The sequence below is a fragment of the Lissotriton vulgaris genome, chromosome 1_1 (assembly GCF_964263255.1).
Source record: "Lissotriton vulgaris chromosome 1_1, aLisVul1.2, whole genome shotgun sequence".
In the NCBI taxonomy this organism is placed as follows: Eukaryota; Metazoa; Chordata; class Amphibia; order Caudata; family Salamandridae; genus Lissotriton; species Lissotriton vulgaris.
The window spans coordinates 1,185,168,470-1,185,187,465 of record NC_141685.1 but is presented as its reverse complement, the minus strand read 5'-3'; the positions used below and the strand labels follow the sequence as shown (position 1 = coordinate 1,185,187,465).

General features: G+C 46.7%; 1 protein-coding gene across 1 annotated transcript in view; it reads left to right on the top strand.

Annotated features, from left to right (window-relative positions):
- The window catches only part of KIFAP3 (kinesin associated protein 3), a 1,607,567-nt gene that overhangs the window by 159,392 nt on the left and 1,429,179 nt on the right, over positions 1–18,996 (top strand). The window contains exon 3 of the mRNA XM_086964434.1: positions 12,392–12,546. Within this exon, the coding sequence (XP_086820560.1) occupies positions 12,392–12,546 (155 nt within the window). The remainder of the gene's footprint in view (positions 1–12,391; positions 12,547–18,996) is intronic.

Genomic DNA, 18,996 nt, shown 5'->3' with positions numbered 1-18,996 from the left:
AATATGTTCCGCCAGTACCTCCCTGCTCCATCTCACGGATTACCTCAGCCAGCGGGTGTGTTGAGCGGTCCGTTGAATCCTCCACATCCGACAAATGGTCATTTTACAGTCCTCCCGTTTCGGTATCACGTAGATGAGCTGGGCTTCCGAATCTGGTTCCCTGATTCCTAGGGTCAGCGGGAGGCGCATCGCGGCCTCCTCTCCCTCGGCCTGCCGCATGAGGGTCCGGATAAGGCGACGGGTGTGAGCCCCGCCGCATTCTCGGAATTTGGGACTTTTGAGTCTTAGGCGAGGTCCTCTGAAAGTTTGCCGCCGCCAGTTCTGTTCGGATTCTGCGGCCTTCCTCCTCAGATTCTCGAATTAGGGGTCTCTCCTCTAGCCATTGCCAGGCCTCCTCCGGGCGGTTAAAGAAATGCGACTTGCCTTTGAACAGTACTTTCAGTTTCGCCGGGAAGAGCAACATATACGAGATATGGAGATCTCGAAGTTTCGCCTTGACCGAGTCATATGATCGTCTCTGTTTTTTGACATCCTGGCTGTAATCAGGGAAAATCATGATGTTCGTGTTCTCGATTTTAAGTTCTCCTTTCCTTCTGGCTTCTCGGAGGATAAGGTCTCTATCGGCATAGTTCAAAAATCGCGCATTTATCGTCCGCTGTCTTGCCCCCTCCGGCGGTTTCGCTAGTAGCGCCCTATGCGCTCTTTCAATAATGAAGCAGTTAGAAAACTGGGCCTGCGGGAATGTGGTTCGTAGCCAGTCCTGCAGGAAGGCCGCTACATCCGTCTTCTCGATGCCTTCCCTAAAGCCTACGAATCGGAGGTTGTTTAGCCTCGCCCTGTTTTCGGCGTCGTCCACTCTCCACAGCAGTTGCCTGTGGGACGCCTGCAACTCCGCCATTTCCTTACGGAGGGTTGAGATAGAGTCTTCTGTTTCACTAATTCTGGATTCCGCCGTAGTCAACCTCTCGTGAGATTCCGGAAGTCTTGGCGTAGTAACAGAACCTCGGAGCCCACCTCGTCTATTTTGCTCTCAAGTGCTGCTCTAGAGTCCTTTATCTGTCCTGGAGGCCTGGATCGCCTCCAGAAGCATGGCCGTGTCCGTGTGTGTTTCCGGGAGGCTCTGGGGCATCTCCTTTTGCGCCCTCACCGTGGTGTAGCTCTCGATGGTTTCCTCCCTAGCTGGCCTTGCGGACAGATCTCTCTTCCCCATGTTGCTCCTCTTGTATGGCTAGGTGTTCTTGGGGATATGTAGAGCGCCCGAGCTGTATCAGGCCGTGTGTCCCCCGTGGGGTGTGTCGTTTTTCCACCAAGCAATGGCAACGGGTGTGGGCGCCCGATTCCTCCTCGGCCGGTTTCGCCTTCCCTCTGGCCCCGATGTCTGGGGAGCGCCCCGGCAGGAATCTCCGATGCCTGGGTGGAGTCAGAGCCAGGCCGTTGGTTTTCCCCCGGTCGCCATCTTGTTGCTGCAGCACCGCTTCGGTGTTCTCCTCTCCCCGGCCAATTTCCGGTCGCAGTCCGGCAAAATACTCTGATTTGCTGTAGTAGAGGTATCAGGGCTAGCCTAGGCTACAGTTTTAGGCTGTTTTAGGACGTTTTGGAAGGAAATAAACGTTGGATCAACGCAGCATACCGGCAGCCGAGGCACGTCTTACTCCTCCATGCTGCTGGCCACGCCCCCCGGTGCACAAGCAACCTTGGCCGATGCCCGGTGGAGCGGTCATATGCAGCTATAGAGGAGTCTGGTCCTGGTTGCACCCCATCGGCCTTCACCTACCCAGCCGGTCATCTGACATTGTTTTTCTTGTTTCCCCGTTGTTTCCTTCCCTCCCCCTCCTCCTCCCTCCATGAGTCTTTGATTTAATTGATGTAACCTGTAACTCGCTGATCCTCATGTAAAGCGCTCTGATACCTCCGGGTCTAGCCAGTGCTATATAAAACTTTTCAAATAAATAGAATAAATAAATAAATTCCACAAATCTATATACAGTGGCTGGAAGTAGGTGGGAAGCCCTAGTTCCTGCAAATCTATCCACAACAACAAATGAACACATTTAAGAGTATTGACCAACTCTTCGCCAATCTCTTCCTACACTGCAAGATCCTTGAAATTTAACTCTGACTTGAGATGCAGTGAAACTTTTTTCTGGGAGTCTACATGGAGATTTTGGGAAAGTGAATTTGCATTCCTTGAGCAGATTTTTGCATAAGGAAATATATATTCAATCAATCAATCAAGGCATTTATAGAGCGTTCTACTCAACCGTAAGTGTCTCAAGGCACTGAGGGAGAAAGGGTAGCTGCTACTGCTCGAACAGCCATTTCTTGAGTAGCCTCCTGAAGGTCAGGAGGTCTTCAGTCTGCTCTAGGAGAATGGGGAGGTCGTTCCAGTACTTGATGGCGAGGTAGGAGAACGATCTGTCGCTGGTGGTCGTTCTTCGGATGTGGGGGAAGGTGGTGGGGTGTTATGTGACTGTGGCGAGGGATGTCGAGAATCAGGCGTGCAGAGGCGTTCTGTATGCGTTGCAGTCTTTTCAGCAGTTTGGCCAGGACTTCCGCGTAGAGGGTGTTTCCGTAGTCTAGCCTGCTGCTGTCGAGGGCCTGGGTGAAAGTTCTTCTTGTGTCGGTGGGGATCCACCTGAAGATCTTTCGGAGCATGCAGAGGGTGTTGAAGCAGGAGGATGAGATGGCGTTGACTTGCTTGGTCATGGAGAGAGTTGAGTCGAGGATAACTCCCAGGTTGCGTGCGTGGTCGGTGAGTGTTGGGGCTGCACCTAGGGCAGTTGGCCACCAGGAGTCGTCCCATGCTGAGGGGATGGAGCCGAGGATGAGGACCTCCGTCTTGTGCAAGTTCAGTTTCAGGCGACTGTTCTTCATCCACTCTGCGACGTCTTTCATTCCTTTGTGGAGGTTGGTTTTGGCGGTGTGAGGGTCTTTGGTGAGAGAGAGGATCAGCTGTGTGTTGTCGGCATAGGAGATGATGTTGAGGTCGTGCAGTCTGGCGACACGGGCTATACGGGCCATGTACATGTTGTACAGGGTCGGGCCGAGGGATGATTCTTGGGTACGCCGCAGATGATCTTGGAGGCTTCGGATCGGAAGGGAGGAAGTCTGACGCTCTGCGTTCTGTCGGAGAGGAAGGAGGAGATCCATTCCAGTGCTTTGCCGCGGATTCCTGCGTCAAGGAGGCAGGGGCGTAGGGTGTGGTGGCACAGTGTCAATTGCAGTTGAGAGGTCCAGGAGGATGAGGGTCGCAGTCTCGCTGTTGTCCAGCAGGGCCCTGATGGCATCGGTGGCGGCGATGAGGGCCGTTTCGGGGCTGTAGTTGCTGTGTAAGCCGGACTGGGAAGGGTCCAGGACATTCTCCTCGAGGTAGTGGGTCAGCTGTTTGTTGACGGTCTTCTCGATGACCTTTGCCGGGAACGGGAGCAGGGAGATGTATGACTCCATTGATGTCACATCCGACGGATCAACGTAATCACCGAGTCCTAGAGCGCTGTTCCCCGGCACCAGGAGAGACTGCTGAAAATGTTTCTGACCAAGTCTGACACCACTGGGGAGAATTTAGAACTTAAGGATACTGCTATAGACTGTATCCCTATCAGATAACACATTACCCTAAGTAACTTGTTCAGCATGTCCTCCGTAAGACACGATCCAGGTAATGATGGGGTGAGACGTCACCTACCCGTTGACAGCAGTTACATTTGCACCCTCACTCCACCTAGGCTGCACCCAAGGACACTTGAAGCAGGACAACAGCACGGTTCGCACAGGGCAGCAGCAGTCACCTTTCCCTTTCACCCTTTTCTGCACGTGGTCACCTACAAGTACGGTCGATAAACGGGAAAGCTGGAAATGAAAGTGAAAGTACATGTTCAGCCTGCAATACAGGCTTGGGGAGCCAGGGGTTTGCAGCTTTATCTACGCATTGTAGTAAATACACTAGTCGAAGCCTGCATAGTACGCTTCGGGTATAAAATAAATAATAACTCTAGGCTGCTAAATTTTAGGTTGTGGCGTAATGGCCTGGGCTGCGGACTTTGGAGCAGGGGAGCCAGGTTAGAGTGCCTGTGTTAGCTCTGACATTCTATGATTCTGGGAACATCTTTTAATCTCCCCCGTGCCTACCAAAAATGAACTTGTCCTTGTGTAACGTAACTGGTGCGCAGGTAAAGCGCTCCAATACCTTTGGTCGACTTCTATATTTCTACACAACTGCAAAAACAGAAAAAATTTACTTCACGGTTTCTGGGAGTACAGACCGGATTAATTATAGGGTAAGCCCAAAGTCATCTGATGATCATCCAGCTAATTTAGAAACAGGGTGATTACAATTATGTGGCATTGTTAAACTAAATAAGGCAGCAGGAATAACTAAATCACGTGTCAAGAAAACCCAGATTATGCAGCCAAATGGGGTATATTCCTCATTATTCGGAAAGAACAACTGCAGAAGTTCTAATTCCAGGGGCATGCTGGCTCCTTGTCCCCTTGAAAAATCGACTGGCAGTGGTAGCGATGTCTAGCAAAATTTAAATTCCCGGGGGAAGGGAGAACATGGCGGCAGACGGCTGAACTGCCGTGGTGCTCCGTGAAAACTGACTCCTGTTAGCGCTTCACCTTTGGACCCGACCCGCTGGAAAACTTGAGTCATGAGCAGCGGAGTTGTGGAGAAAAGCGGAGTGGTCTTAGAAGCTGTGTTTCCGACTTTACTTTTGGCGAATTGAGGCATTTTTTGGGTTCCGGAGGAGGGGAGTCTTTCTACCATTTTCACTTATGCCTATGTCGGTGAGCTGCCGCCGGTTTTCAGCGGCGGTGGCGTTCTCAGCTGTTTCTAGAGTTTTGGCTGTGGATCCCGGGAGCAGAGCGGAGGCGGAGCGGTGCGGAGGTGGATTTCAACGGAGTGGCGTAGGAAATGAGCAGCTGAATTGCAAGGTTTTTCCATTGATATTGAGGCAGTGGTCCTTAGCCACCCTGGAGCTGAGGAGGGGAAGACGAGCACGAAATCTGGTGCGCGTTTCAAGCGCTGTATCAACGAGGCATTGTGGGGAGTCAGTCCCCTGTGAGACAGTGGCGGATGGGGGGAGTGGAAGGGGGCCCCCGAAAACGGTAAGGAGAGCATCGGTGCTGTGGGTACTCTAGAAGTAAAATCAAAAGCAGATCAAAGGAGCATAGCACGAGGCATAGCGCGTGAAAAAAGGGGAAGTCTTTGGCTAAGACATCAGTTAAGACATTAGCTAAAGTTCTGGTTGCCCTCTTAACGGAAAAGGGCCCCTCTTCCTTCCTGTCAGCAGAGGTCAAGTCAAAGAACACCCGCTCAACTAATGTTAAAGCAAGGGCAAAAGAAACACTATTAATGTTATTGCTGAAGGGGGTTCTAAAATAACGCCATCCTTGCGCTCCTACTTTAAAGTATTACCACAAGTGTTACACCTCCCTAAGTATCAGGATATGGCGGCACTTAAAGACAGGGTATGTGTAGATAACATAGACGATCAGACTCTAGCCACAGCTGCAGCCATGGCTATTAAACCCGTCCCTAGTCTGGCCCCAACTTCAGAGATGGACCAGGTAAACCCCTTAGCCCTCAATGGCATGGAAGTAGCATCTACTTCGTGTACTGTGGTTACCCCGGAGGGTACCATAGCCCCCCCTGGGCCGGAGGGGGTCCCCTCAATAACATGTAACTCCTCATTGGGACAAGATAAAGAAAGGCAATCTGTGAGCAGTCCATGTAGTTTGAGGGGAGGTGTGTGCCTGGAAAACAACACACAGGAAGAGTCTGAGCCTCCCACGAGCGGGGTGTCGACCTCTAGGATCTTGGTTGATTATAATGAAGGGTGTAATGAGGGGTCTACATCTGGAGAAAAGAGCAAGAATGGGCGGTCCAAGAAGGTGTAGGAGAGGAGCATCCGCCCCTATATATAGCACAGTCCCACAACGATCCACCTGTCTCAGCTAGCTCGGGGCTGGGGGAATCCCCAGCCAACATTTCCGCTGCTGCATTAATGACAATGTTTTCCACTCTCTCCCAGGACATAAAGAGGGGGTTTGAGGAGTCATCAGCAAATCAGGCCGACATAAGGAGCTATTATGAGTCTTTAGATACTAAACTTGATGGCCTGACATCCAGAACTGGGGCGCTGGAGGAAAATATGGCGACATTGTCAGCTCACGTGGACAAGGTGAAAGATGACATTGTTAAGTTGAAAAGAGAGGACCGGACCCTGTTGGATAGGATGGAGGTGTTAGAGAACAACGCTAGACGCGGTAATATTCGCATCCTTAATGTGCCCGAAGGGTCAGAGGGCACAGAGATCAAACTCTTCATCACTCAACTTTTGAAAGACTCATTAAGTCTCGATTGCTCACTGGAGGAGCTGGCTACAGACTTTCAAAGGGTGATAGAGACCCCTTTAGACGTAATCCACAAAGGCCCAAACTCCGTAAAATTCTGGTCCATTTTCATACATACGCTCTTAAAGAGCGAATTCTCAACTTAGCCCTGAAGTAGAAATCCTTATCAGGGAAAGGATTCTCTTTTTCTATAAGATCTGACTTGGCCAGGGTCACACTTGAAAGGCAGTGGGAGCTTTGAAGACGCTTAGATGCCTTTAGGAAGGTGGGGGCAACGGCTCAATTGACATTCCCCTCAGCACTAAAAGTGATGTACAACAATAAAATGTTTAATATAAGGTCAGTGCAGGCGGCGGACGAGCTTCTGTCGGAGCTGGGAGATAAGGCCACTTCGGTATAGGGTTAATTAATGCCTTTGGAATCTTGGAATTTTGAAGTCCTAGTGAGTAACGACCTCTTCCGTTTAAAAAACAAACAAAAAAAAACATGTTATCAGGAAACAAAGAGGCTAGATAAGAGAACAAAAAACAAAATACACTTACACAAAATTAAATACACGCAAAAAAATATATATAAAAAAAAAGGGTATCAAAAATTAAACATAAAAATTTAGTAATTCGCACTCAGCACCTAGTTGCGCATTTAGTTGCACACTATATGGTCATAGTTGGGCATTTTGCAGGTCACAAGGGGTTTGGTTGGGTATTGGGTCGGGCTCAGGTGGGCCAATAGGAGTCCGTAGTGGGGTGCCATCTACTGGATTTCATCCGGTTAGATACATCAAGGGTTCTCCATGGGTGGGGGGGGGAGGGGGGGTCAAGTAGGAAGAGGGTGGGAGGGGAGAGGGTAGAAATCAAAAAAATAATAATAATAATAATTTAAATTCCCATTGCAATTCTATCTTTATTGGGTAGGCCTTTATATTACCAAGTTCTCACCAACACTACCATGCATCCTTGGTATGCAATAGATACTTTGACAGCACAGCATATATACCAGGCAGGTGCATTTAATCACTTTTAGGTGAATTGGTTATCTGCTGCTTATTCGCCATCCGAGGTCCTTGGGAGCCGACTACGGCAGTGCAGAGCCGCCGGAGGAGTCTCCGACCAGAAGGGCCATGGGCACATGAACCGCTCCCCTTGTTGGGGCTGGAGCTTCTCCTCTCACCACCCCGACACACACACATCTGCTGCCAGCCCACGTCTGAATGTTTGTTTGCAACAAGCCACAAGCTGAATGTTAGTGTGTTTACTAACCAGCCTTGCCTAGTGCCACACACTCTGGGATAAGCTAACACATAGCAATGCTTCACCCCGCATTACTGCACTGAAACGCAATGTTATGCCCATTTGGGTTCCTCGTTCAGCTCCTCCTGGATTGCGACAGGGCAGAAAAGTTAAAGAGAAGAAACCTTTTGTCTCAAATCGAGCCAGATGTCTGTGAGCTGAAACTACTGGATTGCCGGTGTGAAAATGGTGAGAAAGACAAGAGGCCTACAAGTTTAACATCCTCTCCCACTGCCCTGGATTATGTGCAAATGTGCACTGGTATCAGACTGCAGCACATCCTGGCCAGAGGGGCACAGAGCGACTCCTTTCATCCAAGTCACGTTTCCCCTGATGAGATCCATTTGTAAACATGCATTAGCATAGCCAATAGGTCTCGCCTTTGGGACTTTATAAGTATTTAGTAATGCAGCACAATATCCTTGGTGCAACAACATCAACTGTTGCATGGCTAAACACTTATAAGGTCCCAAAGGCGAGACCTATTGGCTATGCCAATGCTTGTTTGATATTTTCCTTCATTAGCTTACAGCTTGCGGGTTAGGGAAATAAATGCTGTGTTGTGCAAAAAATCCCAGTCCACAGCACTGAAAACGTAGACCTGATTATCAATCACATGATCTCCTGGGTCTCAGTCACATGCTCTCTATGGGCTCATGACTTACTCCTACCCCCAATTATAATTTTAGTACGGGATTTGAATTGCAAAATCTCTAACTTAAGCATGAGTCTGTTTCGCGATAAATAAAAAGAAGAATCTCTTCAAATCCCTCAAGCTCTCTTCCCCGAGAAGATTAAAACAAATATGCGAGGGAAGATACTTCTCAAAGAGCTGTCCGTTATGGATGGGATTATAGCGAACGGAAGGCTCCCATCTGATTCCCCTGCAAATTTTACCCACAAATCTCATCAGGGAGATTCTATATTAGATTATGTGATAGTTGAGAATTCCACCTTTGCCCTACTAAAGGATCTTAGGGTTATCGAATCGGTTTTTAGCGACCATAAACTACTTTTTTCCACTATGAATATAAATCCTCCCAAATCTGACGTATGGTCACTAAATGGCGACCTGGTAAGTTTTGGAGTGAAATCAGGCAGATGTTATTGGAACACAAAAGCAGAACAAGATCTGGAGAAAGTTCTTGATGCTGCAATCGACGATCTTGCTATGTGGCATGGTTTTGAAATTGCGTGTTTCCAAGACCTTATGAAACTAGTGATATCGGTAGCTAAAAATAACAATAAAGAAAAGGTGCTTCGCAATACCCTCTTGTCCCCTACGCTTACTCAATATAGAAATAAATAAGTTAGTAAGGGCACAATACTTGTGTAAATCGGCAGAAGGATCTCACAGGGTAACTTTATTAAAAAGGAGGAAAAGGCAACAAGTGAAATTACAGAAAGAAAGGGAGGACACCATTTGGATAAAATTAAGAGAGGCAGCCTTCAAAGGAGAAATTAGGAAGTTTTGGTCCCTCATAGGTGAGGGGTGTGGCTCAAGAACCAGACCGCTTCCTATCCCTATTGATGAACAATCATGGGTGGATTATGTCACAACCCTTTATGCAAATAATGGAGTAGTGGATTCCCCAATAGGTTTTAAAGAGTGATCAGCTTTTGGCCCCTTTGTCTGAAAAGGACATTGAAACAGCTATAAAGGAAATGCGCTCATCTGGGGCAATGGGGCAGGATGAACTTCCTATCTCTGTTCTAAAGCAAAGCGGCATGAAATGGAGCAAATTGTTATGCCCTATGTTTAATACTTGTTTGTCTAGCGGAAAGATTCTCCCCTCATGGAAAGGGAGTATCTTAGTGCCCCTTTTTAAAAAGGGAACCCGATTATCTCCCCAAAACTACCGCCAAATTGCCCTTTTGGATGCAATTGGCAAAGTGTTTGCAAGATGCCTTTTGAAACAAATCAATTATTGGGTGGACCACACAAATGTACTTCCCCTAGAACCGACGGGATTCCGAAAAAATCGTGGTACCTTGGATAACTTAACTGCTCTCCAAGTAATAACTGTTAAATATATCAGGGTCCGAGGAGGGGGGTCTATGCGGCCTTTATTGATTTCTCCACGGCCTTCGATAAAGTTGACCGTCTGTTGCTGTGGAAGAAATTACTCACCTTGGGTGTGCGAGCTAGGATGCTAAATCTAATTCAGGAACTCCACTCTGATACCTGGTGTAGAGTACTGTTAGGTGGGGAGAGAGGCCTATCCCACAGCTAATCGTCTTAAACAGGGCTGTTTATTGGCTCCCTTGTTGTTCTCTCTTTATGTTTGTGACCTACCACAGTTTTTATCTCTAAGTGAAGGAATTGCTCCCACTTTAGGGGACAAACCGGTTGCATGCTTAATGTACGCAGACGATATTCTTCTTTTAGACCTTACCCCGAAGGGTCTAAATAATCGTCTGCATGCATTACATCTATTCGCTGAGTCCCACTACCTGAAGATCAATATGTCCAAAAGCAAGGTAATGCGTATTACAGGGAAGAGAAAAACGAAATATGGAAATTTCAGTTGGTTTTTAGGTAATGAGAAACGAGAAACTGTAAAATCTTATGTTTTCTTGGGGAAAATAGTATGCAGCAACCTGAGTGCCAAGCCTCACATAGACAACAATATAAGGAAAGCCAAGTCCCAGGGAAATGTACTGAGCGCTCTTTATAAGGCTACCGGCAGAAGACACTTTGCCCATCTGTTAGAGGCCTTTCGAGCAAAAATTCCAGCTTCCCTGCTCTACGTCATGGAGGTAATAGATTTGTGTCAATGGGGCTTCCTAGATACTATCGAGGGTAGTCTCCTGCGACATTTATTGTCGGTTAATAATGCTTGTAGAGTGGAATCCCTCAGGCTTGAATTGGGCATATGAGGCAGTTGGGTTCAGGCCCTGGCAGGAGTCATACGTTGGGTCTTCCATTTAGCCAAGGGTAAATTGGCAACTTTAAGATCTCTGATTAAAAAGGAATTACTGGGCCCTATGAAGGAACATTCTTTACTTTTAAAGAACTTTAGAAGGGCTGTTACCTTATTAGAATTGGATGAATTAACTCTTTTTTCATTAACTCCACATCAGCTAAAGTTGTCATTAAAGCGGGCAACTTGGGAGTTAAGTTTTAGGAGGGATAGAGATGTCCTCATCTTAAAGAAAGGTGTTACTGAGGTTGTCAACTCTTACTTATTTAAACATACACAACCTTATGCATCCTGGACTCTTCCCCATGGATTACGCCGTTTTTGGTTCCTCTTGAGACATGATCTCCTGCCTCTAAATAAATTACTAGCTAGATGGCACGGCTGCTCCGACAAATGTAATTTATGCGGCAATGACAACCCCATTCAGGATATTACCCATATCCTTTTTATATGCCCTGCCCTAATGGTCCACCGTCGAAAGTGGGTGAGACCCATATGTTTACAGTTAAGCATCTCTTCTGCTAAGTCTTTACGTGATGCCACTTTCAATCCTCCCAATGAAATGTTTTGTTTCAGAATTTTTAACTTTTTAAAATGTTTTTTAGAATTATATTAACAGATATGACTCTTGTATAAATAGGAATGTGTTTTGTGGTTTTTATGTTTTTTCAATGTCTGTTGATAATTTTGTTGTGTTTATATGTGGATCTCTATCGAGTTCCAAATCATATTCAAATAAAATTGAAAATTGAAAAATCATGACTTACTTGGTGGGGGGGGGGGTGTGATCCTGTGTTTGGAGAGCCCCTCAACCTCCCCACTGTCTCACTGGAAGGTACTTTGCTTTTTAACCACCACTCTCTCTCTATGCCATTGGTGGCTATGGCAGTGCTGATGAGAGAAAAGGTATTTTTTTTATTTGGAGTTTGCATAATATTGACATTATCATCCAGTGTGATACTGCTGTCTCTTACAGAATTATTAAATCTTGGAAAATTTCTTTTTTACAGTTCCTCCTTAGAAGTGCGTTCTCTTGAAACTTTCACTAGTTCACACCTGTTTATCTTATCGCTGTTTGGATTACTCAACCCGTCCCCCACGACCTCCTTTCTGAATTCCTTGTTACTACTCACTTTCGTGTTCTTGAAAATATGACCTGCCTGTTTTGTGTAATGCCATACATCTATGTTGCTATTTGTGGAATAAAATTTGCAGTATGATTGTTTGTTTTTCGCTCTTTCCATGCTTTTATTTTGCCCTCCACGTTAGCTGTAATATTATGTTATCTTACGTGCCTCTTAAATATGCTATGCAAAAACCTACAACTGAATTGAAACTGCAAACACCAAGGATAATGTAAGTTGCAGTGACCATTCACTTCTTAGTTTTGCTACTCCTATTCTTTCTCTACTCCTCCTATATCGGTGACTACATATTAGTTTTACCCAGTTCATTGGCAAAGTCAGGTCTAAGTGTAGAGTGCTACTAAAAGTCATTAACTACCTGGATGTTGCTAACTGTGTCACTTGGCACTTGCATATGGCTAGCAATACAGTATCTCTATTGTACGTGTGCATGGTGCTCCAAAGTGCCCCGAAAATAATGTTGGCCCTATATGAAACACTTAAAACACATAAAATAAAAGATAATGGCTATAATTTAGAAGATGGACATTCGCAATGTGAATTATGGTCACACCTATTATGTTTGCGCTTTTATTTAAATGGACCGTGATGTCGTTTGCTGGTAAACCTGTAATTTTGTGTCAGTCTCCCTAATCATAGTCAGCCTCACTAATAATATATGTAAATGATTTTCCAGCATTCGATTGAAGAGCCTCAATGCCAACACTGATGTCGGGTCGCTTGCTCGAAAGGTAGTTGAGGAATGCAAGCTTATTCAGCCATCCAAACTTGCCGAGGTGGAGCAGCTCCTCTATTACCTTCAGAATCGCAGAGACACACCAACAGGAAAAGGTAATGGATCAGCAAACCTTGGTGGGAGCGGCTTCAAGGACAGCTGTTTTGGAGAGCGATGTAGTCTGACATTTAGCAAAGATTGTGTGGTGTAAACTGCATTTGCCTCCGCACAAATGCCCCGGCACTTATTTTTTTGCACATTAAGCACTGGGTAGGTTGCAATTTATGACCTATCAGGAATTGCCGACATGACAGTCGTGGTGGCCTGCTGGAGTCAGCAGAACACCATGACTGTGATTGTACTTTAATGTTTTTTTTAAAGGTAGTTCGTTGTCCTTTAAAGGAAAACTAAATGTGTTTCAAAAGTAAAAATAAAACTTTGAAGTTTCATTTTTTACATAGCGCCTGGCTAACCCCTCTGCCCCATCTCGAAGTGGTCCACCCTGTACGCCTGGTCAGCTCTATCTGCAAAGATCCACTCATTGACCATTACTAACTGTGACACCCAGTAGTATTTTTTAATATCTGGAATGGCGAGGCCTACCTTGTAGACCCCTCTTTGGTTTGGATAGCGCTATCGTAGCACCACCCAGTCCCATAAGAGCTTCCTCAGTTTGCTATCTACCTCTCTAAAGAACTTCTCTGGTATTTTGTAGGGTATGCAGCATGCATGGCAGTGTCATCATTTTGAATAATACCGCTCTCCCCATCAGGCAGATTGGCAGGGTCCTCCAGTGCGGCACATCTTTTTTCAGACGTTCCAATTGGGGCTTTAAGTTTTCTTCCAAGAACTCCAGTTCCGTTCTCACTATATTAATACATAAATACTTGAATTGGTCTTTAGTTTGGGGTTTCCACCCGTAAGCATGAACAAGAGAGACTTATCCCAATTAATTTGGTACCCTGAGTAGCCACCGAAAAATCGGAATATTTGCAACAACCTGTTTACTGTGAAGAGGGGCCTAGTGGTGTACAGCATAATATCGTTGGCTTATAATGATGTACGCTCCTCCCAAATCCCATCTCCCTTTTTCCCCGTTATCAATGGGTCTCCTCTTACACAACCTGCGAGTTGCTCCAGTGCCAACGCAAATAGGATGGGGATAGTGGGCACCCCTGCCTGGTCTCTCTGTGTAAGGCAAAAGATAGGAAAGCCCTGACATTCACTAGTACCCTAGCCATTGGTTTCGTATAGAGTAATTTGATCCATATGTAAATGTCCAGTATTTGTAAAGCGCAAACAATTAACCGAGGGCGTCAAGGCGCTGGGGCCGTCGGGAATATTAAGCAAGCTATTGCCCAGAGTCACATGGTCCTGGACTGATTGGCCACTAGCACCGGAGATCGAACCGCGAGCCCCCGGGTTCCAGAGTCAGCTGCCCTGGCCGCTGCGCCACACCTCTTCCCTATGATCCATGATTGATATTGGGGGCCAAATCAAAATCTCTCCAAGACTGTAAACAAATGGTGCCATTCAATGCAATCAAACGCCATACCCCCGTACAGACGCCTATGGTTTAGTCTGGCAGTCCAGTGAGGCATAAAGCTCGACTGGTCTGGATGTACCAGAATCGTAACAGCTGCCCAGACACAATTCACAAAGAACGTGGATAGGATGTTAATCTCTGTATGAGCTGCAATCTTCCGGAGGTTTGTCTGTCTTGGGGATAACCATTATTGTGGCTGTTCGCTAATCTGCTGGTAGGTATCCCCTTTCCCTTGCATCTTCAAATATTCTCAACCAATGCGGATCCAGAACCCCTGCTGTGCCCTTGTACAATTCGACCAGCAGGCCTTTGGGCCCCAATGCCTTCTCGGTCTGTAAGTCATGTATAACCCCTACAATTTCCTCAACTGTGATGCCTTTTTCCATGTCGTCTCTGTCCTCAACTGACAATTTAGGGATCCGGACGTCTACCAGCAGCTCTCTACAGTCTTCTAATGTTCTAGCAGGTGTGAAGGTGTATATTCCCTTATAATAATCAGCAAAAGTCTTTGCTATTCCGTCCCCAGTCGTCTGTGCTACTCCCTTGGAGTCTTGTATTTCTACCACACAGTTCCTCTCTGTATCCCTCTTTTCCAGTCATGCAATCATTTTGTTGGCTTTATCTCTGAGGTCGTATAGCCTCCTCTGTGTTGCCAATGCTAGGGATCTTGCTGCATCTCCCTCTAGGTCTTTCATTTCCTGCTGCTTGAGCCTAACTTGATGAATGAGTGGCGGATCAGACTCTTCTCCTGCTAGTATTTTTGTTTCCAGCTTAACTATTTCTCTCTCCAAGGTGCCCCACTGGATTATTTTATTTTTTTCCGCACACCAAGCAATGTAGTATTTTTGTTTCCAGCTTAACTATTCCTCTCTCCAAGGTGCCCCACTGGATTATTATTTTTTTCCGCACACCAAGCAATGCTTGTACGTACCCATGTATCACTCACTTAAATGCATCCCATCAGGTGCATGCTGAGTCTACTGACCTTTCGTTTTACAGAAAGTAGAATTGTGCCCTCTCTATTTTGGTCTACCCGATTTTTATTCATGAAAACCCAGGGATCTATTCCGGATGGTACTACTGTCGTTCTCGGTGGACCCAGGAAAGCCACCTCCACTGGAGAAAGATCTGAAATACCACCTGCTTTAATGTTCGCATTCCAAAACAACCCAGCATACTCTGTGTGTGTCAGGATATGGTTTAGCCGGGAGTAGATACCACGCACTGCTAAGTAATAAGTATATTGCATTTCCCGGCGGTTGTGTAGGCGCCATAGGTCTGTCAGCCCCATGACCTCTGCAAACGCCTGTAGCGGTTCCATCACCCTCCCCTTATTTACTTAGTTTCATTTTTTAAGAGTAGGCAGTGGTCCCTTGGAACACTGTCTGCTCTTAAAAAATATTTATTTCAACTTTCAAAAATGGGGTGGGGTTCCATGGGAACACTTTCCCATTTGCAAATGATTACCACCACCCTTGTTGGTAAAAAATGAATGCTTTTCGACCATTATTTAGTTGCAAAACAGTTGTACATGCCATTGTAATGTTTTTTGTCTTGTTATATTCCTTTATTGATTTTTTTCATGTATATAGCATATTACAAGGGTAATAAACCTAGATGAATTTTTCAAATTCAGAAATCGGACCCTGCTCAAGAAGCCCACAGCTGACCCCACCGACCTCAAGAACTATCGGCCCATCTCGTTCCTCCCCTTGGCAGCCAAAGTTGCAGAGAAAACAGTCAACAGGAAACTGACACGATTCATTGAAGAGAACACCGTCCTCGACCGTCCCAATCCGGATTCCGAAGAAACCACAGCACAGAGACCGCCCTATTTGCTGCTACAGAGGACATCCGCACCCTCCTGGACCAAGGCCACTCCGCAGCCCTCATCCTACTCGACCTAACAGCTGCCTTCGGCACCGTCTCCCACCGCACACTAGTCGCCAGACTACACGACACAGGCACACAAGGAACACCCCTGGACTGGATCCGATCATTTCTCACTGGAAGAAGCCAAAGACCCCCACCCTTCTTCTCCGACCCCACAAAATCACCTGCGGAATACCACAGGGTTTATCACTGAGCCCCACCCTCTTCAACATCTACATGGCCCCCCTCGCATCCATCATCTGACAACACGATCTCAACATCGTATCCTACGCCGACCACATCCGGCTCATCCTCTCCCTCACCAAAGACCCCACACTGCCAAACTCAACTTCCAGAAAGGAATGCAAGTCTTCTTAGTCGGATGACCATCAGCTGCCTGAAGCTCAGCGCAGAGAAGACAGAAGTCCTCGTCCTCAGTACCACCCCTTCTGCATGGGACGGCACCTGGTGGCCGACTGCCCTCGGAAGCCCACCTACCCCCTCAGACCACGCCAAGAACCTCTGCACTCTACTCATCACTCACCATGAACCAACAGGTCAACGCCGTCACCTCCAGCTGCTTCAACACCCTCTGCAAGACCTTCAAGTGGATCCCCCCTGAGTCAAGGAAGACAGTCACCCACGCACTCGACACCAGTAGACTGGACTATGGAAATACACTCTCAGCTGGCATCAACAAGTCCCTACTCTGCAAACCAGACAATACAGAACACCGCCGCCTGACTCGTTCTCGGCATCCCCCGACACAAACCCATCAGCCAACACCTACGAAGTCACCACTGGCTCCCCATGAAGAAAAGAGTCCCTTTCAAAATCCTCACTCAAGACTACAAATCACAACAATGGACCCAAATACCTCAACAACAGAATCAACTTCCACGTACCCAAAAGTAGCCTCCAATCTTCCAACCTCGCACTGGCTGAAACCGAGCTCATCCACAGAGCCAGAGCAGGTGGAAGATCCTTCTCTCACATTGCAGCAAAGACCTGGAACGAGACACCGGCAGACATCAGGAAGACCCTCAAGACCTGGCTCTTCGGCTAAATATATCTGCGGACCACCCTCCCTCAGCGCCTTGAGATCCTCACGGGTAAGTAGCGCTCTTACCATTCCCTGATTGATTGAAATGCAGTAACACCTCAATGCCAGCTGATCACATGGTAAGGGGATGTTAAGAAGTCAGAGTGTATACCTGCAATATTTGAACTTGAGGATAGATAACTTAACGCAGTAGGTTAGGTCGCACTTGCCAGGCTTGAAATCGACATTCTTACTTACACTGAGCTCAGATGAGGGGCTGTCTCAACCTCGGTGTTGGATGTCTGTATTAACAGGTAAGCCTGTAAAGGGTCTCAGATATCTCAAGCCCTCTAACTAGAGGGGGAGCAATTCAGCGTAGGTGGTCAGTTGATCTTTACCGTAGATTAAGACGTGCAGACTTTCCCAAAATTTCGGCGAACGCCCCTCGCTCATTTGCATGCAACTTTACGTTTAGCCAAAATAAGACTAGCTTCTGTGTGTCCCAGTATCACCATTAGTGGTGTGAGGGTTACAGTTTGCCCGATCATGAGGCAACTGCCTAAACAACCTCGCCCCAATAAGCCTGTATCGGTCTGCACTCCCAAGCCAGATGGAGGAAGTCTGCCCCCACTGTGCCACATCTGGCACATATATCGTCAGGGGAAAGGTGAAAACGATGCAGCCTGGCAGGCATATAGAACATCCGATGTAGAAATGTAAGGTGGGTAATTCGAAGCCTACTACACAAGGCTATACCACCTGTCTACTGACTGCAATTCAACCACTGTAAGTGGCACCCCAACTTAAGGTCCCATCCAGCGCAAGCACTTTCCTTCAGTTCCGGTCCCTTAATCTTAGCCGAGTAGTATAGAATTGAGACCAAATGCCCTAGACCTGTGGAGTTAAGCAACATATCTAGGGAGTTGAATGAGGGAGATTCCCAGGGAAGGTTAGAAGTAGCGGACTTCACGTTTTGCTGGAGAGAAATCTATCTGTGTCAGCACTTAATTTGCAAAAAATGTTTCTCAGGTGACGAATAGACCATCAGAATAAAGATCCCCCAAGTGGTGAGTCCAGCCTTATAAAGCATGGTCATGCAGGTCGTTTCGTGCAAGACCAGAAAGTAAAAATGAGGTAGTGGGATAAGTGGAGTATTGACCTAGTCGTTTAACCATTCTGCCCCATGCAGCTGTTTGTTGTACACGCAATAGTGGAGTCTGCTGCCTCAGCCGAGTTTGCTAGCATACACAGGTAAGCAGATGTTGGGATGGGGTCATGTATCCTTGTCCTTTAGCCAGATGCGGCATGAAAGGAGTAGGTCTGTCCCAATATAAGGCATATTGTGCCTGGGCAGTGACAGAGCAGTGGCATAATTTTCTCATATTAGTTCTTCTCTATCTTTTCAGACCCAAATATCTAATTTCAGAGTCGCATAACTTCAGCGGGTAATCTGAATGGAATTGTTTTGAGGCAGGGAGGAAGGGGAAAAGAGGAGTTTTAACCCAATCGATCTGGATGCCCGACATGCCGCCAAAATGCCTTACGGGAGCATGAGGGGATTGGAATCCCCTCTGGCTCCTTGAAGCCTTTGTTCACAGCCAGAGCTGTGAACAAAAAAAATTGGAATGATGGAGCTCCCACCATTCCAATATTCTAATATGCGTTATGTAGCGTGGGATTAGCTCTGGTTCAAGAGAGAAGTATTCTGTTTTCCAGATGCAGGTAATCCAGCAGAATCTCTATCCGAAGGTATTTCCCTTATTAAGTTGATCTTATGAGAGGACAATGTACTAAAATTGGTTGGAGTCCAGTCAGTTACTGTTTATAAGTTATTATATGCCCTCCATGTCTGTGAGGATATTATGGTTCCATCTATACATGATTGGAACTGATAGTCTCACAAAATATCTGGGTGAGACGTGTATCTTCTCCTTTGAAGGATCCTATTTATTAGGTTATTGGTTCACAGGGTTTCATTCCGATATCCTTCGAGGGTGACACCGTCTAGATCAAAACAGATGAAAAGTGTAGAAATTAGAAAGGTCAGATAAGAGGTTGCTTTACATGTAGGTCCCCAGCGATGACCCATTCCGCCACTCCTTGCAG